Source organism: Dipteris shenzhenensis, chromosome 22, assembly GCF_047967505.1.
Source record: "Dipteris shenzhenensis isolate YYH24624 ecotype China chromosome 22, Dip_SZ_1.0, whole genome shotgun sequence".
NCBI lineage: Eukaryota > Viridiplantae > Streptophyta > Polypodiopsida > Gleicheniales > Dipteridaceae > Dipteris > Dipteris shenzhenensis.
The window spans coordinates 4,336,562-4,362,385 of NC_141617.1; the positions used below are offsets into that span (position 1 = coordinate 4,336,562).

At 47.8% G+C, this 25,824-nt stretch overlaps 1 protein-coding gene across 4 annotated transcripts in view; it reads right to left on the minus strand.

The window, feature by feature from the left end:
- Positions 1-25,824, minus strand: part of LOC147887637 (cilia- and flagella-associated protein 100-like) — a 251,901-nt gene that overhangs the window by 73,909 nt on the left and 152,168 nt on the right. For all 4 annotated transcript variants that reach the window (XM_087393883.1, XM_087393882.1, XM_087393881.1 and 1 more), the window contains one exon: positions 21,978-22,069. In XM_087393883.1, coding sequence (XP_087250009.1) covers positions 21,978-22,069 — 92 coding nt within the window. The remainder of the gene's footprint in view (positions 1-21,977; positions 22,070-25,824) is intronic.

A 25,824-nucleotide genomic window follows, 5' to 3' on the forward strand; every position in this document is an offset into this window, starting at 1 on the left:
CAACTCGAGCACAAAGTGAGCCCACTGGAGCAGTAGCCAGAGCAAGTAACTTCATCGACACTCTCATTGACTTGGACCAACAGGGACCCTGGTGGTCAGATCCGGACTCCGGAGAAGAAGAAGTGCAAAGCGGAGAATAGGTGAAAGAAGAGGGTACTAAGGACGAGGGCTCCTCAGGGACTCATCAAGGTCAAGGAAGCCCCTCTTCTCTTCCTGCAACGATGTCTTCATCAACCACCTCTTCTACCGGAGTGGTGACTCCATCTGCTCCTGCCTCAACCTCTTGTGGACAAGCTGCGACCTCATCTGTTATGCATAGCTCCGGGCTCCTAGCTAATCCTTCTTCTACATCTATTCCATTGGGGGGTACTTTTGCTCCGGCCATGCCTTTACCTCCCTTTCCATCCACACCGGTGTTGCCTTTTCCACCACCTCCTTCCTTCCCTTCTGCCTACTCATCCATGACTTCAGCTCCGTCCCTTTCTTTCCCAAATGCTCCCCCATCCTCTTTCACCCCCACATCTTCCATGTTCTCACCCTTTCCCTCTGCAACACCGGGACCCCCCACTTACGCGCTACCATCTGGGTACACTCCCTCTATGACTACATCAGTAGTGACTTCCCCATTGTGGTCCTCCACAGGAGGAGTTGTCGGGGTGGTCTCCTCCTTGGGAACACCAACACTCATTACAGCCCCATCAGGACTCCCTCCAACTCTTGCATCTTCTCCAACCTCTCGGGTGGGGATGGCCGTTCTCAGTCCCCCAGACAGAGCTAGACTTCTTGAGCTACTCAACAAGGTCCACGTGAAGACTCAAAAGTTCAAAGGCCACCTCCATGAGGATGCGGAAGCTCATGTGAGGAAGTTCCTCACAGCATGTAAAGCTAAAGGTGTGGAGAATGAGCATGCGTTCCTTCACATCTTTCCTTCGTCATTGGAGGATGCAGCGGATGTATGGTACAGTCAGTTTCCTCCGGACCACTTCCAGACGTGGACAGACCTAAGGGAGGAATTTTTACGCACTTTCAAGTTGGAAAAATTCGAACACATGATTGTCCAAGAGTTGTCCACTGACACCATGAAGCCTGGAGAAAGCATCTCTGAGATGTACACAAGGATGAGGGTCTTGGCGGCAAAGATGTCTGTGCCACCTAATGATGCTGTTATGAAGGGATGGTTTTTGAAAGCATTACCCCCTTCCATTGCTATAAGGTTGGTGGATAAACTCCCTGAACATGCCTCACTTCAAGACTTCCTAAAAGAAGCTGTCAAGATGGAACGGTCACAGTTAAGCTTTGCCTCATCAACGAATACGACCACCCAACTCCCAAGAGAGGAGGGATCATCCGCATGGCAGCAACTCAAGAAGGAGTTAGAAGAAATCAAAGAAGGCCTGAAAGATAGAATAAAGGTGGATGGCCAATCGTCCTTTGAGGCCCAAATTCGAAGTGGCCTTTGGTGCACCGAATGCAAGGGTTCTAACCATGGTTACTGGGAGTGCCCCTCCAAGCGAAAGGTACCTACTTCTACCTCATTTTGTACATTTTGTGAGATCCATGGACATGATGCCTCTGAGTGTAGGTACCTTAAAGGATTAAGGAAGCTTCTTCCAGAGTATACCTCGGGGGAACCTCTGATTGCTGCAGTCAACAGAACGGTACCCATAACTTCTGGACCAGCAGAAGTATCTCCTGCTCCCCCTCTTGCACGAGCATCTGAGCCACCTCCTCCTCCTGTCATGCCACCTCCATTGCTTCCGACTCCCCCTTTGCTCCAAGCTCCTGCCCCCAATTCAATTGGTTCCCCTTATTTCTATCCTCAACCATACTATGCCCCGTACCAACCACCTATGTCAAGAGGTGGCTATGGACCCTCTTATCAACGCAGTCGAAGGGGTGGTTTCAGAGGTGGACGCGGAGGTGCAGGCAGGGGTACAAACTTTAGAAGACCCATCATGTGTTACAGATGTGGCGAGTACGGCCACTACCAAGATGATTGTACACAGCCGTTCGGGGGACCCTCTTGTACACAGTGCAACACAAATGACCACTACACCAGAGATTGTCCCAATAGAAGAGTGGAACCCGCATCCCAAGTGAATATGGTTGATGTAGTAGTGGCGGGGGAGGGCAACAATCCCCATTTGATTGGCGCAGTGTTGGGCGCTGTGACACGGTCACATACAAAAGGTGACAAATGTAAGGGTGACTCAGAGTCAGCACCGGAGACCTCAGCACCAATGAGTTCGACAAGTGTTCCCCCACCAAGGTCATTCTCCTCCTCCAAGGTACACAGTACGCCCAGGAATAGACCACCCATGCTGGCTTCTGATAGTGATTCAGAAACAAACTCGAAGGGCCCACAACCATTAAGGTCAACCACTAACTCTGGGAGTGCCTCATCCTCGGGGGATCACTCTATGCCTTTGAGGTATCAGGAGGTAGTAAAGGGTGTCACGAGAGATCTTCAAACAAGTTCTGAAGATGAAGGTAGCACACGTCAGCTTCCATCCCGCAAGTCCAGAACTGTGAGGTTTGCAACAGAAGTGACAACCCTCGGACAGTACCGGGATAAGGAGGCACGAGTAGGTCCTCCCACTTTGTCCTCAACAGCACTCAACAGAGAAGAGGCTATGGGGACAAGATCTAGGAAAAAGGGAAAGGAGTAATGGAAGAGAAACCACTGGAGACAATGACTCACAGTTCAGACCTACATCCACATCCTCGTGTAAGCTTCGACCCTCGGCCAGAGGCTAGGAGGATGAAGTTGCAAAAGGCTAATGCTAGTGTCCACCACTACTCCTTGTTTGAAGATCTTATGAGTTTCAAACCCAACCTCACTCTACGACAACTTTGCCTATTGTCCCCCCAAATCAAGCATCAGACTATTACGTTTCTGAATCGCCTCCCAGGAGGTCGACACAAGGGATCTACTCCGAGTGGGCCACCACCAGAGACATTACCGGCTCAGCATGGGTCTACACCGGACCACTTCTCTGCCTACGCTGCCCTCACTTGTGAACAAAGTCCCAAGCTCACCGTGGAGATCCATGGCGTGGAGCTGAAGGACGTCTTCCTCGATGGTGGGGCGGCTGTGAACATTATGCCAAAAGGTACACTCCAAAAACTAGGGTTGAAGTTGACAAGTGATGTTCACTTTCAGGTACGCATGGCTGATCAACGCAGAGTAAAACCAATGGGTGCAGTCAAAGGTGTTCACATTGGCGGAGTAACTTTTCTCTCCAATTTTGTTGTCCTTGATATGACCGAAAATGAACAAACTTACCCTCTACTTCTTGGTCGGCCATGGTTGCGGTCTTCAAAAGCCATTCAGGATTGGTCAACTGATGAAGTTCGATTGCCCCTGGGATCGACATCCCTCGAAATAGATATGGTTACAGGGCAGGCAAGGCACATACCAATAGAACTAGGAGAGGAGGATTTTGAAGAACAAGCCGGAGTCGAAGAGGAGCATTGGGCCTGTGGGGACTGGCCCACGGGTGGTGACCAAGGTATCAATGAGGAGACAACCCTAGAAGGATTTGAAAGTTTGACCTACTTGTTGGATCGGGCTGATCAAGAAGACGAGGAGGCTGTCATTTTGGATTGGATGGGAGCCCTGGGCTCATTAGCGGTCAACATGGTGGAACTATGCCAACAAGAAGATCAAGAAGAACACCTACTTGCAGTGTCAGAAATCCACCCAGAACGACAGGGTCTGGCTGAACTAGTTTACGAAAGGATGCCCTTTGGACTTTGCAATAGTCCACACATGTATAAGAGAATGGTCACTAGGGGTACTACAGTGGACACCACAGATCGTACTGAGGACAATGATGGTACTGCAGTAAACATTGAGGATCGTCCAGTGGCCGACATGGAGGACATTGGTCAAAATGATGCTGACAATACTATAGGATACAATGAAGGATCTACTAGGGACGAGGCTAGTAGGGCACAACCCATCAATGGTACTTCAGAGTACAATCATGGTATTACGGTGCACAACCATGGTACTACGGTGTACAACCATGGTACTGCTAAGTGCAATGATGATGATAGAGAAAACAGGAACACTAATGAAGACGAGACTGATGATGATAGTGATTTAGAAGAAAGTGACATAGACATTGCTGAACTTGAGGAGAATCACCACCAACAGCTTGAGGTCTTGGGCGGACCCAGGGTGCATACCGGATACAGAGATGAGGACATGGTCGATCTCACTTTGCTTGACCTTTTCTTATCAGAAGCCGACCACCCCTCAATTCAAGACCTTCCGGAAACCACTTATGAGGTGGAAGGCTTACCTTACCGGGGCATGCTGAAACAGTCACCGAGGCATCGAAGGCACACAACATCTGCAACATCTACTGATTCTACATCTCAGTCAATGCCTGAGAACTCCCCAGTTACTTACCCCTCATCTTGGTTGAGAGAAGTGGAGGGGGACTTTCCCCTTGAAGATACTCCAGCACATACAGGACTAGGAATGGGTGAACCAAGTACCTCAACATCCCAATGCATTGCCCCTATTGATGAGGCACGTAACTGGCGGTATCTCAACATTGGAAGTCAGGACCAACCCAGGCATTTGAAGTTAGCCACTTGGGTCTGGGAACATGACTATCTTCTAGCTGCAGTCACCGACCTTTTTAAAGAATTTGTGGATGTCTTTGCTTGGTCCTACAAGGATCTGAAGGGGGTGCCCGCTGATTTCATGGAGCATAGCATCGACTTATATCCCGATGCAGACCCTGTGATTAAAGGTCCATACCGCATGAATCCCAACTACGGCAAGGCAGTCCAAACAGATATACAGAAAATGGAGCAAGCAGGATTAATCTACCCAGTGGATTACTCCGATTGGGTCAGTGGAATTGTCATTGTACCCAAAAGAGAGACCGGCAAACTTAGAATATGTGTTGACTATCGGAGTTTGAATGCTGCAACACGACGTGATAGGTTCCCCCTTCCCTTCACAGATAGAGTGTTGGAGACAGTGGCAGGACATGCTTTATACTCATTCATGGATGGATATAGCGGGTACAACCAAGTTCGAGTGAAAGAACAGGATCAGCCCAAGACTACCTTTGTCACTCAATGGGGAACATACGCCTACCGAATGATGCCCTTTGGATTATGTAATGCCCCGGCAACCTTTCAACGACTTGTAACCAAACTCTTTCAAGAGAAGATCGGCAAGTTTCTTGAGGTATTTCTAGATGACTTCTCTGTTTTTAATGGTAAATCGGCCTCCCATCTTGATCCGGCCATACAAAATGATCATCTACATAAGTTGAGATGGGTCTTTGATAAGTGCAGGGAAGTGCGCCTGTGTTTGAACCCTGACAAATGTTTCTTTCTCGCACTCCGAGGTGTTCTCCTTGGTCATATTGTTTCTGCTGAGGGCATGACCACGGATCCCGCAAAGGTAGAGGTGATCATCTCATTGCCCATCGCTCGTACACCCAAAGAGGTGAAGTCCTTCTTAGGGCATGTAGGATATTACCGAAGGTTCATACGTTTCTATGCCGACATTGCTATTGCACTGACAGAACTCCTACATCAAGACCGATCGTTTGTCTGGGCCACCCCACAACAACTAGCCTTTGATGATCTCAAGCATCGCCTCGTGAAGGCCCCCATCCTCCGGCAGCCCGATTGGGACGTAATTTTTCATGTCCATGTGGATGCTAGTGGGTGGGCAGTAGGTGCTATACTGGCTCAACCTAACCAGGATACTAAGATTGATTTGCCCATCTACTTCGCGAGTCGACAACTCAATGGAGCAGAACGCAATTACAGTACCACAGAGAGGGAGGGCCTCGGCATGGTTTATGCCATGACCAAGTATCGTCACTACCTCTTGGGCAACAAGTTTGTGATCATCACTGATCATCAAGCTCTTAAGTATTTATTGAATAAGCCTACTCTTGGTGGCCGGATAAGCACATGGATTCTTCTCTTTCAAGAATTTGAATTCGACATTGTGGTGAGGGCTGGGAGACTGCATCAACCTGCAGACCACTTGTCCAGGTTACATTCCGGGGAACCAGCCAGTGGTATCACCGATGACTTACCCGATGCAGGCTTGTTCGGGATAACAGCACTACCTGATGAATGCCTATTTGCGGTGGACTGCTTCCCACCATGGTATGCCAACATAGTACACCTCTTGTCTACAGGTGGCTTTCCTCCAGGATTAACTCCAACAGAGAAACGCAAACGGATCCTTCAAGCTGCTCCTTTTAAGTTGATTGCAGGTCAATTGTACAAGCTTGGGAAGGATCAGATCTTGAGACGGTGTGTGCTTCCACACGAGACACAATCCATTCTTAAAGAGGCACATGCTGGCATAGGTGGAGGGCATATGGCCTCAGATGCTACTGCTCGTAAGATCATGCGAGCAGGGTTCTGGTGGCCGAAGCTCTTCCGCGACTGCCATGTTCATGTGACCAGATGTGATTCATGTCAACGAGCGGGCCCCAAGCCTACGAGGCGTGAGTACCTCCCTCTCAAACCATTCACTCCGGTGCCTCCCTTCTATCGCTGGGGATTGGATTTCATTGGACCCATCTCTCCTGCCACACGCCGAGGGAACAAGTATGCTCTGCTTGCCACCGACTATGGAACCAAATGGGTCGAAGCCAAGGCAGTCAAGAACTGTACAGCCCAGGTAGTAGCCACATTTCTATATGACCAGATCATCTCTCGGTTTGGTTGTCCTGTTGAGTTGATAAGTCATAGAGGGTCTCACTTCCTAAATGACACCATTGCTGCACTAGTTCACCTGCTTCAAATAGTTCACAAATTTTCATCTCCTTATTACCCACGTGCCAATGGTCTAGCTGAGAGCTCAAATCGCACAATGTGCGGGATCGTGCATCGACTTTGCCTAAACTCTCTAGCCGATTGGGACGACGTACTTCCAGCTGCTTTATTCGCCTATCGAACGGCTTACAAGGCGAGTACTGGGTATTCACCCTTCGAGCTGGTCTATGGACTGGAGGCCGTTATGCCTTATGAGTTTCATCTTGACACTCACAGGATTCTTCCAGCCAAAAATGACAACTTCGAAGCCTGCACAATGGAACGCTTGTGGGATTTGGAAGCACTGGCAGAGCATCGACGTGAAGCAGTTTTCGCTCAAGAAGTTTGGCAGAAGCGACAAAAAGCTTGGCATGACCGGAACCTCAGAAAAAGAAATTTCAAAGTCGGAGATTTAGTACTCTTGTATTCCAGTAAGTTTCTCAAACACAAACCTAAGTTTGTGAGTGGTTGGACAGGTCCATTTTTCATTGCCAAGCTTATCCCAAGTGGTGGAGTCTACTTGGCCACTTTGGAAGGCAGACTCCTACCTGCACCGGTGAATGGGTCACGCATCAAGAGGTACCATGATCAATGAGAAAACACCCTCCTAGTCCTTCTCCTTCCTGGTGACATCTTCTCCCTCTGAGTGAGGGCCACTTTCTCTTTCTACAAGGGTCCTCTTCTCTGCCCCTAGTGTCACTTTCTCTCTCTACATGGCTCCTCCTCTCTCCCCTTGGCGTCAAATTTTTCTCTCTAAATGGGTCCTTCTCTTTCCACCCGAGTGTCACTACCTCTCTCTAAGTGAGCCCTCCATTTTTCACCCCGAGCCACTTTCTCTCTCTAAGTGTGACCACCTTTCTTCATCCCGTACCACTATCTCTCTCTAAATGACCACCCTTAAAATGCGGCCTCCCTTTTTCACTCTGTGTTACTTTCTCTCTCTAACTACGGCCTCCCCTTTTCATCCTGTTTTACAAACTCCTTCTCCTTCTACCTTCTCTCCAACTCCTACCTCTCTCTTACAAACACCTTCTCTTTCCACCCTCTGTCCAACTCCCTACCTCTCTCTTACAAAAACCTTCTCTTTCCACCCTATGTCCATTCCCTACCTCTCTCTTACAAAACTCTTCTCTTTCCACCCTCTGTCCAAGTTCTACCTCTCTCTTACAAACACCTTCTCTTTCCACCCTCTGTCCAACTCCTACCTCTCTCTTACAAAAACCTTCTCTTTCCACCCTATGTCCAACTCCTACCTCTCTCTTACAGAAACCTTCTCTTTCCACCCTCTGTCCAACTCCTACCTCTCTCTTACAAAAACCTTCTCTTTCCACCCTATGTCAAACTCCTACCTCTCTCTTACAGAAACCTTCTCTTTCCACCCTCTGTCCAACTCCCTACCTCTCTCTTACAAAAACCTTCTCTTTCCACCCTATGCCCAACTTCTACCTCTCTCTTACAAAACTCTTCTCTTTCCACCCTCTGTCCAAGTTCTACCTCTCTCTTACAAACACCTTCTCTTTCCACCCTATGTCCAACTCCTACCTCTCTCTTACAGAAACCTTCTCTTTCCACCCTCTGTCCAACTCCTACCTCTCTCTTACAAAAACCTTCTCTTTCCACCCTATGTCCAACTCCTACCTCTCTCTTACAGAAACCTTCTCTTTCCACCCTCTGTCCAACTCCCTACCTCTCTCTTACAAACACCTTCTCTTTCCACCCTCTGTCCAACTCCCTACCTCTCTCTTACAAAAACCTTCTCTTTCCACCCTATGTCCAACTTCTACCTCTCTCTTACAAAACTCTTCTCTTTCCACCCTCTGTCCAAGTTCTACCTCTCTCTTACAAACACCTTCTCTTTCCACCCTGTGACCAACTCTCCATCTCCCTCTTACAAACACCTTCTCTTTCCACCCTATGACCAAACCCTTACCTCCCTCTTACAAATGTCTTCTCTTTCCACCTTTGTCACACTCATCTCTTTTTCTTCCATCTTCCATCATCCTGATGCACGTCCAACCTATTTTTGGCACTTAGCTAAATGTGGCAGATATGCTAAATTTGGCAATAAGCTAAATTTGACGAATATGCTCAATTTAGTGGATATACTATTTTTGGTGGATAAGGTTAAGTTTGGCGGATTTGCTTTCTGGCTTTCTCTCCCCTCCATTGGTTTCTCCACCCTTTATATACCCCATTCACAAGCGCCCTAGTTGGGTGGCCAACTATCCTCCTCCCAACTCTCCTCTCCTTGGCAACCAGCTCGCTCCCTCTCCACGCAGCTCCCTCTCCTCCCTCCTCTCCCTCTACCTGCCCCCTCCCCTCCTGCGCAACAGCTCCAGCCCCCCTCTCTTCCTCTCCTCACCACCCTGCTTCTCCCCCTCCTCCCTGCGCAGCACTCCCCTCCTCTCCCTCTACCTGCCCCCTCCCCTCCTGCGCAACAGCTCCAGCTCCCCCTCTCTTCCTCTCCTCACCACCGCTTCTCTCCCCTCCTGCGACACAGCCCTCCTCTCTTCCTCTCCTCACCACCCCTCCCCTCCCCTCCTGCGCAACAGCCCCCCCCCCCTCTCTCTTCCTCTCCTCACCACCCCTCCTCTCCCCTCCTGCAAAACAGCTCCCCCTCTCTTCCTCTCCTCACCACCCCTCCTCTCCCCTCCTGCGAAACAGCCCCCCTCTCTTCCTCCCCTCACCACCCCTGCTCTCCCCTCCTGCGAAACAGCTCCCCCTCTCTTCCTCTCCTCACCACCCCTCCTCTCCCCTCCTGCGAAACAGCCCCCCCTCTTTTCCTCTCCTCACCCTGCTTCTCCCCCTCCTTCCTGCGCAGCACCTCCCTCCTCTCCCTCTACCTGCCCCCTCCCCCCTGCGCAACAGCCCCCCTCTCTTGCTATCCTCACCACCCTGCTTCTCCCCCTCCTTCCTGCGCAGCACCTCCCTCCTCTCCCTCTACCTGCCCTTCCCCCCTTCTCCTGCGCACAGCCTACGTCCCCCTCTCCTGCGCAGCTCTCCCCCCTTCTCCTCCCTACACCCTCTGCATCTCCCCTTCTCCCCTCCTAGCTCCAGCCCCCCTCCTCCCCCCCTAGTCTACATCCGTCCTTTTACTCTCCCTCTCCACCTAGTCTACATCCGTCCTTTTACTCTCCCTCTCCACCGACACCCCTTCCTCACTCTTTTCCTCTCCATCGAAGCCTGGGCCTGCACTGGTGGATCTGCTAAAGTATTCTCTCGTAGCATTCCAGGCTTAACCTCGACCTCAACACCTCCTCCTTCCTCCTTGCCTCTCCAGACCTCGACATCGACACCCCCTCCGTACTCTTTTACACCTCCTCCTTCTTCCTTGCCTCTCCAGACCTCGACATCGACACCCCCTCCGTACTCTTTTACACCTCCTCCTTCTTCCTTGCCTCTCCAGACCTCGACGTCGACACCCCCTCTGTACTCATTTCCTCTTCGTAGGACGCCATCGTTCATGCCTATCCGTGCCTCTCGCCACAAGTTCAAACCCAGATTACCCCCCGATACTTTATTCGTTGACTTCCATCGGGCTCGAGCAGGCCACACGACAGGATCGGGCCCATCTTCCATGGCATCACTTGGCAAGCGCACCACTGATGACCTGGGTGCCAGGTCTACACCACAAAGCACTTCGAAACGACCTCGAGCAGTTGCAGATTCACCTCCCTCCGACAGGATCACTATCATATCGGATGAGGAGCTATCCCCCTTTTCGAGTTCCTCTGATTCAGATCATGGAGGCTCTGACTATCTGCCCCCCACAGGTACAATCAAAACACCATCCAAGGCATCCAGTGGGCACAGTGGTCACAGTAACGGTGACGGTGATTTGGCCCCACAAAGTACGGCTTGTGATCTTCCACCCCCAGCTTCATCCTCCTCGATCATTCGGGTGGTTTTCAAACCTTTCCTTGATCCCACACTCAAGCTGTCTAGCATCTTGTCACCTGATGAGATAGCCCGCATGTCTCTCGTGGAGTTTGATGATGTCACACTTCCCCCGGTGGATGTCCAAATGTGTACTGCGTTCATTCAGTCTTATGACTTTGCAACATACACATTCGGATTCTTGAATTTCCGTCACATGTTCACTCCTAGTCTCGTATCCACATATCTCCGTCTTCCCACACTTCCCTTTTTGCCACCTCACACCGGCTCACCCACATTCCTGTCCTTCTTGTCTACGTGTAAAACTCATCGCAGAGGACATGAGTGCAAGAAAGTTCTCGAGGGTAACAGCCGAGAGGCGCTTCTAGCGAGGTATTTGTTCACACACTTCTACTCTGCCCCAGGTCACTTCTTCATCACCAAGGCGATCCATTCTGCCTTAGACTCCATTCTCTCGGTCACTCCCTATGATTTTGCCTCACTCTTCTACTCTGCCTTTCGTAACACAGTTCGCAAGCGTCGGGGCACATATACCTATACTTGTGGGCCCCACCTCACCTTCTTACTTCATCAGTGGAAGGCCAACCCTCCTTCCATTGTCACAGGTCGCCTCCCTTCATCATCTCTCTCCCCTTCTATCACCCCCTTTTCCACAACGTTTACTGTCACTTCTAGTGTTCCTTCTCCCGGGACTGCCTCTTCTCCTCTTTCGCTCAGGAGGACACCTCGCCGAGCGCCACCTCATGAAGTCTGCACCGGAGCTTCTTCAGTATATTCTGTTACCGGTGCCACAGGGTTGCCACCAGTGACATGTCTTGTATCTCCATCAGTCGTGCCCGTGCCAGGACTTGCCTCTCCATCAGTCACACTTGTCCAGGCTTCTCCAGGAATTGCACCAGGTACACCTCCTGTTGTACCCGTGACGACGACTATTGTACCCGGGACTTCCTCGACAGGTGTATTGTTACGCAGGACTACAGCTGTTTCGTCTTCACCCCCTACCACTTTCACCGATGCAGTCATCACCACAGTTCAGGCGACCTCTGACCATGTTTTGGACCAGGTATTGGACCTGAACCTTAGCCTGGGACCCGACTCCCACTCCCATGGGCTTTCTCAGGAGATGTCATCCCAGGGTGTACTTCACATTTCAGCCTCCCCAGGCAGAGACAGGACTAGAGACGGGAGTGGGAGCCCCTCTCGCGGAGATGCTCCATCGGCCACTTCAGCCTCAGAGGAGGTATTTGAGGGAGGGATTCTGCCCAAATCTGTGGATTGCCCACCCCTTCATGAGAATGATATGTTCACAGCTTACATAGCTGCTTCATCGGGCCCACCTCTTTCAAATATTTCCCTGGTGGAAAAACAGAATGAAGATTACAGCCAACTACTATCTGTCCTTCACAAAAAACGCTCACCAGTATGTGGGGAAGAGGAGGATCTCACTCAAATCTTCACCATTCCCTTGCAGGACTGCCTCGCACAGAACAAAAAGATCTCCAGGGCCCCGACATGTTTTGTGCACTTGGACAAATTGGCACCTACAGGAAACCTGTCAACCGAGGAAGAGGGAGCTCTTCCTGACATGTTTGAGGAATTGGGGGACGTCATTAATTTGGCGGACAGGATGAATTACAGCGACAGGTATGCGTGGATGAAAAGGTCCCTGCATCTTGCTCAGCGTATCATGGATGACACCTTCACGCAGCTTGGGACAGCGGTCTTCAATTCCACAGGTTATGCTCATAAGCTCCTCTCTCAACAGCAACATTTAAAGTTAGAATTCGAGAGAGCTCAGGCAGCCCAGCAGCGCGCCACTAGCGTGACACTTCGACAACAGGAGGAAAGGTGGCAGAAAGAGAAGGACTCAGCAATACATGAGCGTGACATCGCTTGGAATATTCAGAAGGCTGCCCTTGAGGATCGCCACCATAATCACAGGCAGGAATGGGAAGCAGCAATGACATCTTTACGCAGCCAACATGCTGCAGCTCTGGCAACTTTGCACAGCCAGCATGTCACGGAGGTGACCAGATTTCACCAGGAGATTATCAAGTTAAAAGAGTCTTTGTCTTCCTCTGAGATTGCCAAAGAAAAATCAGAATCCAGAGTGGCTGAATTGGAAACGAAGCGTGCATCCATGGAGGAAGAATTCACAGCTCTTCGGATGCAGTTGGCCACCCTCCAGACTTCCCAGTCCACCTTGCAAGAGCAAAAGGATCATTACTACCGGCGATACCACCGATATAAAGACAAGTATGACAATCTGAGAAATGTGATGGACACGCTTGAGTGTGAGGAGGAAGCACCCCATCCACAGATACCTATGACTGAGCCAGAGCAAAGGGATGCGCAAAAAGCCACAGAGGCAAATACGAAGGCGGACGAGGAGAAGGCAGAGGAACAGGCTGCAGCTTTACCACCCTCTGTAATCTCATAGAAGAGTTGATACATGGCTGTTGGTGTTTGGGTTTTTTTTTTTGCACTGTTAGATTTTGCCAAGCTGTTTGGCCCTCACTGTAAATATCAGTGTTTTACCTCAACTTGTACTCAGTTTTTTTTGCAATTTTCCATGCTGTCCCTTGTAATACAGCAGTTTATTTTTCACATCTCCACTTAATACAAATCTTGGATTACTCCCACGGCCAACCACATGGTCTGTACTCTTTCCTTTTCCCACTCCATCACCCTATCCATGGTTTGAAAGTTCATCTTTATTTTTCTTTGACGGATTCGTCCAACCTTTCTATTCACCGGGACGGTGAATGATAGTGGCGGGGGAAACTGTTACCTTATCACACGACCACCTGTCGACAGGCGTTGACCACATGACGACATCTGTTGACCACATGTTGACCATGTGTCAACACAAGTTAGCCACGCGATCACACGGGTTCATCCAGGAGTACTGTCCGAGGCTGTCAACCACAGGTCGACACAGGTCAACCACAGGTCGACACATGTCAACCACAGGTCATCAAGAGCTGCGCACACGGAGAGTGAGCTTAGCACATGGAGCAGTCAGGAGTATTTATATTACACAGTGGTTCAGTGATACAGTGGTGCAGTGGTGCGGTGAACCAACTCATCTGCACATGGAGAATTTACACCATCGGGCCAGCGAGTCAGGGAGTCAGAAAGTCGCCGAAGCCATCAAGAGGTGCGGTGAACCAGCTCACCTGCACATGGAGAATTTATACCATCAGGCTGGCAAGTCAGGGAGTCAGGAAGTCGCTGAAGCCATCAAGAGAGCCAGCGGCGCAACGGCTATCCTCAACAGCTAAGGAGATAAGAGGATGACCAATGGGAAGAAAGAGGGGAGATTCTCAGCGAAGAAGGGACCCTCCAAGGCGGGGGATGAAGATGAAGGAGAAGGGAGAGAGAAAGGGGCGGCATTCAGCATTCGGCATTCGGCACGGGAGCGAAAGGAGGAGAGTGAGGAGAGATAGAGGCTAGAGCTACGAGCTCGCCAAGGAGCGAATGTGAGAGATTTGTGTGTACCCTTTGTCTACTATGGGGATAGACCTGTGTATTCTGGTGATTTGCGACTTGTGTTTTCTTGTGACTTGCGACTTGTGACCTGGGGATACGTCCAGTGATATGTACATTGGCCAATTCGGTCACTTTCTCATCTCTCTTGTCTCTTCCGGATATGGGGATTGTTCACCAGTGTAGGATTTTCTTATTTTGCTTATGTTGTGGAGTTCACCGGTGATTGTCACTTAGCATAGTGCACTCTTACGTCGTCGTTCACTGCAGTATAGCATACGACACTCGCACACTACTGCACGGTGCGCTCTGCACGATCCATTGCATTAGAGCATTGCACAACTCATGCTTCTCACACCAGTGGCCTTTGGCCTCCGGTAACACCTCCGGAAGGATAGGAACCCCTCCCCTCAAACAGGACTATGCTGAGAAGCTTGATTTTGAAATGACCAAGCTTGCTCATGCAGATATAGCCCTGGGTATGGCGTGGCATTCTAGGAAGAATCCAACCATTGATTGGAAAAAGCACGTATATCAATTCAAGATGAATGGTGTGCTTTATGTCTTGCAAGGTGAAAAAGATATACCTCAGGGACCGTTGGTTTCCGTGATGGAAATCCGAAAAGCTCAAGTAGAGTTTTTATTCCTTTGCACAGCATCGGTAGAGCCGGTTGATGATTCTTCGGCTAGCACTGATGTTACGCAAAGTGGTGAGATGGCCAAGCTGGCTAATCTTATAACAGAGGAGTTCTCTGAATGTTTTAGGGATGAACTACCTTATGGGTTACCTCTAGAGCGGAATGTTCAGCATAAGATTGAGTTGATCCCAGGGGCAGAACCTATAAATAGACCTCCCTATAGAATGAGTTTTACTGAAGAGGCGGAGGTGCGTAGACAACTTGAAGAATACCTCAAGTTGGGGCAGATTCAACTAAGTTTCTCACCTTTTGCTTCGCCAGTGATATTAAAGAAGAAAAAGGATGATACGTTTCGCCTCTGTATAGATTACAGAGGATTGAATAATATCACTGCTAAGAACAGGTATCCGATGGCTCGAATTGATGATTTGCTAGATGCATTACATGGAGCCGTGATTTTCAGCAAGATAGATCTTAAGTGCGGCCACCATCAGATCCCGATTAGAGCCGAGGATGTGCATAAAATCGCTTTCAGGAGCAAGTTTGGTCACTATGAGGTTTTGGTAATGCCCTTTGGACTTACCAATGCTCCGGCTACATTCGTCATGCTTATGAACGATTTACTACGTCCGTATATCGGAAAGTTCGTAGTACATTTTATTGACGATATCCTGATTTTCAGTAAAAGTATTACTGAGCATCGTGAACACTTAAGAGTAGTGTTCAGTACTTTGAGGAAAGCCAGTCTTTATGTAAATAAAAAGAAAACTATACTGTGTATGGTTAGGCTTGAATATTTAGGGTTCATAATTACTCCACAGGGGGTAGAAATGGATCCGAAGAAAGTGGCTGTGATACTGACTTGGCCAATCCCTCAGAGAGTCTGACCGCGTTGCGATCATTCTTGGGATTTGTCCAGTTTTATAGAGGGCATATCAAAGGATATTCCGAAATAGTATCGCCATTGACTGATCTGACCTCAGATAAAGTACCTTTTATATGGCGACAAAATCAACAAGAAAGTTTTAACGCCGTGAAACAAGTTGTGGTTTAGGACCGGTGTTAAAAATAGTTGATCCCCAGAAATCGTTTTTCCTAGAAACCGATGCAAGTGGCATTGCGGTAGGAGCGGTTCTTCTTCAAGAGGGAGGGCCAGTAGCCTTTGAAAGCAAGAAGCTTTCTCCCTCTCAGCGAAATTGGCCAACTCATGAATTGGAGTCGTATGCTGTTATCCATGCTTTGAAAACATGGAGGCATTATCTATCTGGTTCAGAGTTTTATGTGGATGTGGATCATGATACTCTGAAACATTTTTGTAAACAACCTGACTTGAGGGGCCGCCAAGCTAGGTGGGCAGAGCCCATGCAGGAGTTTAATTTGACGATTCGGTACCGAAGAGAGAAGGATAATAAGGTTGCTGATGCATTGTCTCGCATTATGCACAATATGAGTTTTACGGATTTGTCCAGTTTTATAGAGGGCATATCAAAGAATATTCCGGAATAGTATCGCCATTGACTGATCTGACCTCATATAAAGTACCTTTTATTTGGAGACAGAATCAACAAGAAAGTTTTAACACCATAAAACAAGCTGTGGTCACAGCACCGGTGTTAAAAATAGTTGATCCCCACAAACCGTTGTTCCTAGAAACCGATGCAAGTGGCATTGCGGTAGGAGCAGTTCTCCTTCAAGAGGGAAGGCCAGTAGCCTTTGAAAGCAAGAAGCTTTCTCCCTCTCAAAGGAATTGGCCAACTCATGAATTGGAGTTGTATGCTGTTATCCATGCTTTGAAAACATGGAGGCATTATTTGTATGGTTCAGAGTTTTATGTGGATGTGGATCATGATACTCTGAAACATTTTTGTAAACAACCTGACTTGAGGGGCCGCCAAGCTAGGTGGGCAGAGCTCATGCAGAAGTTTAATTTAACGATTCGGTACCGAAGAGGAAAAGATAATAAGGTTGTTGATGCATTGTCTCGCATTATGCACAACCTGAGTTTCACGGTATTAGAGAGTGCTCTGATGACCAAGATTAGAGAAACTCAAAAAGTGGACGAGTTTGTCCAGAGCTTATGGCCTAAAGCTCATGTGTTAAAACTCGGGGAAAATGAAAAGGATGACTTGGCATCCAGAAAAGGCCAAACTTATGCAAGATATACCATAAGGGATGGTATGCTAGAAAGAAATGGCAAGGTTGTAGTACCTAGTCAGAATGATCTCAGGCAGAGAGTCATTCGACAGTGCCATGATAGCCCGTGTGCGGGACACCCAGGAGTTAAGAAGACATATGATCTCGTGAAGCGAGATTTCTTTTGGCCAAAGATGAAAAAGCATATTCATGAATATGTGACACGGTGTTTCTCGTGTCAGGTAAGCAAGGGCGAGCGGGTGAAGCCACCCGGACTTTTACAGCCCTTGGAGATACCACTAAGTAAGTGGGAGAGCATTTCCATGGACTTTATTGTAGGGCTGCCTACGACACAAGGAGGGTATGATTCTATCCTTGTGGTGGTTGATTGTCTAACCAAGATGGCTCACTTCATTCCGACTAGAGAGTCTGTTAGTGCCCCGCAAGTGGCGGATTTGTTCATTAGACATATATTTTGTCTACATGGATTACCTAGATCCATAGTGTCAGACAGAGATGTCAGATTTACCGGTCATTTTTGGAGAGCGGTATTTGAGACACTGAGGACTGAGTTGGGAATGAGTAGTGGGGATCATCCTGAGACAGATGGTCAGACGGAGAGAGTCAACCAGACTTTAGAGGATATGCTGAGAGCATATCTGTCATTGAGGCAACATACGTGGGACAAGTGGTTGCCATTGTTGGAGTTTGCCTACAATGATAGAAAACATTCCTCTACCAGGTTCAGTCCGTTTGAGCTGAACTATGGTTATAGACCAGCAAATCCAACTATAGTTCGAGTACCTCAGAAAGTGCCTAGTGCTGCGAACTTTGTAGTTCAGATGCGGGAGATGCTAGCACTTGCGAGAGCTAATATCCGCCAGGCTATGGATAGAGCCAAGGTGTATGCGGATGAAAACCGGTCTATAAGAGTATTTAAGGAAGGAGAAAAAGTTTTTCTCAGAGTTCCTTCGCACTTGAAGTCGTTGACTTCAGGAGAGTGTGCTAAGTTATCACCTCGATACTGTGGGCCGTGGTTAATTCTAAAGAGAATAGGCAAGGTAGCCTATAAATTAGAATTGCCACAGGGGTGTAAGGTGCACCCGGTTTTTCATGTGTCGCGCTTAAAGAAATTTTTACATACAGGTGACTCACTAATCGAAGGTGTGGTTTTGTTTCAGGAGATAGAGGATAATGCGCGGCACAAACCAACAAGAATCCTGGACCGAGGAACAATGCAAATACGAAATCGGAAGATACCCACGGTGTTGGTTGCATGGCATGGTCAGCCTCTATCCGATGCTACCTGGGAATCCGTATATCAGTTGCGGAGAGTGTTCCCAGATTTTATCATCGAGGATGCTGATGTCTGAAGAGGGAAGGAATGTTACGCTCTAGCCGAGGTAGCATGACCTTGAAAGGATCAGTCGACATTTCCCTTAAAGGATCTATCTTTGTAATATATTTGTTTGCGCTTCATGTAAATGATCGGGAGGGAGTTAATGTCAAGGTCCTAGGTGAGGGCTGATAGCAACAGACTAGGTAGATCTAAGGCCAAGGGCCTAATGCAAAGATTGTGCCTAGGGGCAAAGGATTTAATGCATCCCAAGAGAGGGGTGAAATGTTGCATTAGGAAGGCCCTATATGGACGACATGTGGCATCTAGATCTATCTAGGGAGTTGGGGCTTGTTGAGGCTAAAGAGAGAAGAGAAGGATTTCACGTATGGTTTTTTTGATCGGAATTTCTCTGTCTGCTCGTCAGCTTCAGCAGGATTTGGCTGAGAGGATATTCATGGTGCTGCTCCCGTGATCTGCAATAGGAATAGATAGTTGTAGATAGTCTTTACACATGACCTCGAAAGAATCAGTCGACATTTCCCTTAAGGATCTATGTTAGTAATATATGTGTTTGCACTTCATGTAAATGATCGGGAGGGAATTAATGTCAAGGTCCTAGGTGAGGGATGATAGCACCAGACTAGGTGGATTTAAGGCTAAGGGCCTAATGCAAGAAATGTGCCTAGGAGCAAAGGATTTCAAAGTATCCCAAGTGAGGGGTTAAAAAAAAAGATGCATTAGGAAAGGCCCTATCATGATGGCATGTGGCATCTAGATCCATCTAGGGAGATGGGGCTTGTTGGAGTTAGTGAGAGAATGAGAAGGAACCTTCACGTATGTTTTCAGATTTTGATTTTCTCTGTGTGTACTCTCACGCTCCAGCAAGGTTGGCTGGGTGGAAAGTTATGGGAGGGAATTTGTGTACTCTCACGCTCCAACAAGGTTGGCTGGGTGGAAAGTTATGGTGCTAGCTCCCGTGATTATCATTAGTTAGTTAAGAGTCTGTAACACCCTGAGCCTCTATATGGAGGCGAGGTCTCTCCGCAGTGTCCGCTAGCGCTCCTGAAGAGCCCTCATCTGCCTAAGGGTGTGAGCCTGCAACTCCTCACTGCTCCTCTGGATCGCATCGGCCACCCACGAAGCCCAGCCCTCGCAAGGTGCCGTCTTTGGCTGCTACCAAATCTCTGCCATGACATGCTGAATCTCCTCGTCCTGCAGGAGGTCCTCTGGAATGTGGACCCCCTTTTGGGGAAGACCTCGGTGGGACTGCTCTAAGTGGAGTAATGCTAGAGAGTGGTCTAACATCGTGGTGCCTCACAGAATCCTGGTAGAGCCATCTCTGTGTAGTGCCCACTCCCCAACGTATTAGCGGTCTAGCCTCTCAAGCAATCCATCATGTCTCTTCTATCCGAAAGAGAAGAGGAGGCTGCCAGGTATCCTACTGAGCTCTGGCTCTCGCCACGGGTCTCTGCCACTGATCATGAAAATTAACTGTTCCTAGGTGCTCCGCTCTGCTATTACTGGCATCTCAGAGGAGGAGGCACTGCCCTACTTGTCCTCCCCAAACTCCAGGCTGTTGAAGTCCCCTCCAACAATCTAGAAGTCTACATCCAGAAGACACTCTATCAGCCTCCTCCAAAAGGCCGGATAGTGCCGTCTATACGCTTGGGCATACACGTTCAAGATCCCAGTCCTAGACTCTCCCATCCAAACCGCCCGTTCTGGGATAAGCTCGCCCTGATCATAAACCTCTAGAGCTACTGTCTGTGAGAACGAGATGCAGACCCCTCCGCTCCGTCCTACTGCGGGGAACCACACCTCTAGGCCTCTCCCTAGGAGGAGGTGGTGTCACCGCCTAGTGTCTGATGCTGAAAACATATGCTCCTGAATCAAAAGGATGTCCACTGCCCACCCTACCATTGCCCTCTTCAGCTCTTGCCAAAGGATCAAGTATTGTGGTTGACTACAAGCACGGTCATGGAGCCCGTGCATGTTCCAACTCACTAAGGCCCAACTCATGAGGACCGGGATGCCATCCACGTATGTCATTGTCGTCCCTCTAGGAACCTACATGAAATCCATTTGTAGGCTCCACTAAGGATGGAGTGAATCACTTACCCGAATCTCATAGGATTTATGTCTGTTTACGAGAGCTCTCGAAGAGAAGCAAAACACCTCCATCGTAGAAACAACGGCCATAAAACTGGCATGTACAACCTCTAATGCCAACTTGCTCTCTTGTCAAAATTGGAATTGACTTTCATTAGTATTGAAGAAGATGAGCTTCATTTTCCAACGGTTCAGCTTTTTTTTTCCCCCCCAAAAAAAAGACTTCAATTAAGTATGAATAAAACCCGCAAGAGCAAGCTCAAAGTGGAAATACGTCATGCAATGCATAACAAAATCACCCCTCATAAAGAGGTGGAAAACAACCAAGGTTGAGGCAAGAAATGCCATCTCAACCTTGCAATAGACTCAAAGAAGAGAAGAGAGCCCCTCCAATGGTTCAGTTTCAAATTGCGGCTCTAGCCAAAAGCCCATATACCCTATGTAGGCCTTCTTCAAGTTTAAGATGAATACTACATCATGTGCACATAGCAAGGTATGGAAGAAAGCCTGTACTAATAACAACACCCTCCCACTTCAAGTATCATTAAGGATAGTAACTATCACAGCAACAAACATGTAGTTTAACTGCAAGACTTTATTTTATTTTTAAAACTGCAACGCTTCCTATGCCAAAATGATCATGAAACTGTCTTGAACAAAGCATGACCCAAGCTATGTCTTATAGTAGTAACAATTGCCCTGACTAGGCCTTGAGATGCAAGATGTCTGGAGTCCCCATCATTCCATGATGTAGACAGTCATGTAATACAACAAGTACGATGTTCACTCACACATAAAAAAGTAGCACTGAGAGTGCCCCGTGGCCAAGCACGACCGTCCATTTGTGAAGGCCCACTCCATACATGTTTACTCTCCCCCTACCTCTTTATTATTTTGCCTTTGGGAGAGGAATCCTATCTCCAAAGTGCCCCATGTTCTAGTAATGAAGCGACATAACAATCAGGTTTATGAACAATCCATGAAATTTTCTACACAAACCTCCCAACTTATCTCCTCTAGGTAAGCAATAAACTTTCCAATCCACTCAACATAAAAGCATTGATAAGTTTTGCAGCTATCACAGACACATAAAACATTCAAGAGACCTCTCCTCAATAGTTAAACTTTCTAGTCATGGGTCATTATTTCTTGCTACCACTCAGATTAAGTCAGCTGCCTTACTTTTTGCATTATCATATCTCAGTGCTCACCACGTGGAGTGGCATGGCCATATCATTATTTCAAGTGTCATTTGACATTCATCTTTGGTCTGTCCTCCCACTAGACAACAATTTCAATATTTCTGCATGTTTCCCTTCTAGATTTTTTCAAATGTGATGTTTGCTGTTTGTTATGCACGAAATACAATGGGGGCATGAGCTGCACCTGATTCCATCCTTTTGAAAGCATCGAATATTTTTTGGTAATCTTTATATTTCATGAACTGGTCATGCTATTCAAAATCACAAATTTGCAACCACATATTCCAACAATAACATGTTCAAGTGCCCTATGTGCCAATGAAAGAGAAGGCAAATATTATAAAAAATTATGCAAACCTGATTCGGAGTCTGAAAATACATCGGTTCACTTAATCTTGTATCGTTGTCTCCTTCTCCATCAGTATCATTGTCTAGATCTTCATCTATTGCTGTAATGTGCTCACCCCCCCAAAAAAAGTGAGCTTTTAGTTCTCATGCAGTGAAGGCTATATGTACCTTCCCCTTGGTCACACAAAACGTTTGCGATAAATAAATAAGTTCTAGATGTACAAGTTTTGGATTTTGCAATTCTCATGACAAGCAGCAGCTAACAAACAACTCTCGGAAAGTACTTTTAGAAGAACAGTGAGCTCAACTAGATATACGGGAGCCATGAAAACATTAACCAGAAAGAGAACCCATAATCAGCAAATAACAGTTTCTAAGGTTTCTAACTAGATCCCAAGGGTTTTTGGATAGCATTACATAGCACCGATGGTTTGCAAAGACCCCCAACAAACACCAGAAGAAGAAATCAGAATGCAAGGAAGTGAAAAGAAAGAGAGGGAGGGGGGGGGGGGAGGGGGGGGCGTTAAGGCAAAAACATTTATCGATGTGAAAGAGTCACGTTTACAAATACAACTTCTTGTAGATCACAAAGGATGGGTTCATCCAGATATACAAATCTAGATGTCCCTTGCCTTCGAAATTTTTGTTGACAAGCTCGGGGTCTCATTAAGTCAACTGTAGATTGAGACAGGAATTCCAAGGGAGCAAAGGTTGCACCCCATATAGGAAATTCATGAGGTCAAAATGTAGGATCGTTGGACCTTTAGATCCTGGCTTAATCCTGGCTTACTATGAAATTAGAAAAAGGTTCCACCTCTTTCAAGAAATCTTTATCCCTATGTCTCCCTTCAGTAGATATTTTAATCAATGATGCTTGGATGTATTCACATTCGAGAAGGGAGCACATTAGCAAGATCACACATCATGAATCTTTCCCTCCCTTTTTCCACAATTAGAAGCAGATGGGAGAGAAGTCTTGACACGAAAAGAGTAACCCTCCTATACAGCCGAATTATTGAGGCATGCAAAGAAATTTAGGGGGTGAGGACAGGAGAATGGGAGGGGATGTACGGGATTCAGAGATTGAATATGGGACCAGCAAGGCAGGTGGACATGATTGGGAGGTTGGTTAGGGGCCAAAATGTGGATGAGGGTAAAATGGACAAGAAAAGCGGACCATTTCAAAACTGAGAACGAGGCTCCCAAGCCAACGTTGGGTGGGGTGGCAAAGAACAGGTTGGCATCGAGCAAAAAAAAAAGGGTGAAGGGAGACATAAGACTACAAAGTACATCCTACCTCATAGATAAGAGACGTATCCAGGAGCTTGTGGGAACACATAATGGAGCTAGTCAGAATGATATGTGTGATAGGCTGGTGAGCCATTCACAAGTCAGGAGACCGAGAGTATCTTACTGCTTGGCTTTTGGGAAAGTTCCCAACAGCAACAGGACCATTGCCTTTTTCAACACTTTTATTTGCTCATTTGACATGATTTGACCTTGAATTTTGTAGGGGCTTGTGGACACAAGGACCGTGCCACACAAAGTTATCCACCACAAGAATGATTCAGCTCGTCTTATAGGATGTGCTGACCAATTGTGCATTTTAAAAGAGCAACATTGGATCCATAAAAGGAGAAGAGACATATTTCATTCAGAAGGTTGTCCCTCAACCCATACATTGGTCTCTTTCTAGCAAAGGCACAGGACACTCCCTTTGTGCATCAGAGACTAGATGAAGAAGCTCATGTCTTCTAGTTTATTTGATGTAAATCTTATAGATACTAGAGGGAACATGACACTTCCAATGTGCATCATGAGACCAAATAAAGAGGCTTATGTCTTCCATTGCATTTGATTTGGACTTTGCAGATGAGGCAAGAGCTTTCCCATAGGGCACAATTCAGAACTTGGAGAGGTTTAGATCAGCTTTGATGACAATCTCATTGGATAGGTCATTAGTGGTCACTTCCACTTTGTATCAGACCATAGGCGACAAGCTGTCATCTCTCAGGAGAGAGCTATTAGACACAGAGTTTCATCCCTACAGAAAGAAAGAAAGAAAGAAAGAAATTTTATTAAAGGTCCACGGAAGGCCATACATGGCCTATGGGACACAAAATCATCCGAAAGGAAAATACATCATCAACGATGCGCCAAATAGGTGGCCTCATCGTAATACCGCTAAGATGCCAAAAATGGCTACAAAAATCCTAGATACAAGATGAAATGAAATAGAGTACCAAAATGCCTAGATACAAAATGTAAAATATGAAATATGAGGAACATCGTCTTCCCTAAGGGGTCTGTGATCCAAAGAAATGATGGAAGTCATGGCCATCGACCATGCCTCCTGCCATGAGTGTGAAGATCTGGGCAAGTGTCAAATGGGCTGCTGGCGGTGCCAAGTCTCCATGGAGCAATCTCCTCCGAAAATCTGCCATCATCCTCCGTCGTCTAGAAATAAAGCGACGGGTACGGCCTCTGTGTAAGATCATCCTACGGTGCTGCCGGATCATGTCATATGTACATCCTCGGGGTGGAACCATCGGTGCTCTCTGGCAAGATGGGCTATCTCTGTGCTCATGGTCCTGCGCCTCGTCCTGCTCCTCATGAATAACCAGGTCTCTGGCAGGGATGCGACGGTGCTCTCTGAGGAATCTCTCTCTATATCTGGTGATCTCCCTGATGAACAACGCTAAGCAATACTGATCCTCATACTCCATAATCCGAGAGAGAGGTCCAAATCCGTGCCCAAATAAACAGTGAAATTTGCCACGGATCTCATAATATAAAGGGCATCTGCAAACAAAGTGCTCCTCAGTCTCCACCTCCCCCATAGTGCAACAAGGGCATATCCTAGTCTCTCGCCTGGGTCTATGTCCGGTAGCTGTACGATGCGTCCTGCCGGCCTCAACGTCTAATCTGTGGGAAGATACCCTGAGCTAGCCCAAGGCAATCCTGAGTGAGTGCGACATATGAACGCCGATATATCCTGGGGATATGATGAAGCCATCCTCTGAAATCCTGAGAAAATGGTCACGATATGTGGCCATCTTCGTAGGAAGCTCCGTGGGATGAACCCAAGTGCGAAACGTGTGTAGCTGCAACAAATCTGCCCTGATAACCTGGCTGAGCTCATGTCGAGTGAGAGGGAGGCGAGGGGCATCTATGCTGTATCGAAATGGTGGCAGCCTATCCATATCCAAGCCCAGCGAGGTGAGCCATGTGGAGAGTGTGTGGTACCAACAAAAAGTATGACCTCTCTCCGCTAACATCTGCGAGGATGTCAGTGCTAGCCACGGTAATCGTGCTCTGCCTGCTGCTGAGTCTCCGAGCGCCCTGATCCTATGCAAGTATGTAACTGACTGAAATGCTGCATCTAGCGCTAGGGGTGTAGCTCCGAACTCTGCGAACGTAATCTGATGCGGTACCGTGGGCTTTGCTCTGATCAATCTGGAGAACATGATGATCTGTAACCTCTCTACTCGTCTCCAATCTGCAACCCTGAGATCTCCTGCCCAAAAGGGGCTAGCATACATGACTGCAGGTCTCACCAGCGTATCGAAAAGTAAGGACTTCGTGTCGGGATGCTGAAAATGTGACTGTGCACACTGCCTCTCGAAAAGAGCCAAGGTGGCATACCCTCTACTGATCCTATCTCGTGCTGCATGCGTCATGGTGAAGACTGGACCTCTAAATGTGGCACCCAAATATGTATACTCCCTAACTAGCTCCACCTCCTGCCCATCAAATGTGAAAGAGAACTCGCCTCTCCTATAAACCTGGTATGACGTGTTGAAGACCATGACTTTGGTCTTCCCAAGGTTTACAGACAACCCTCTGTCCTGACAAA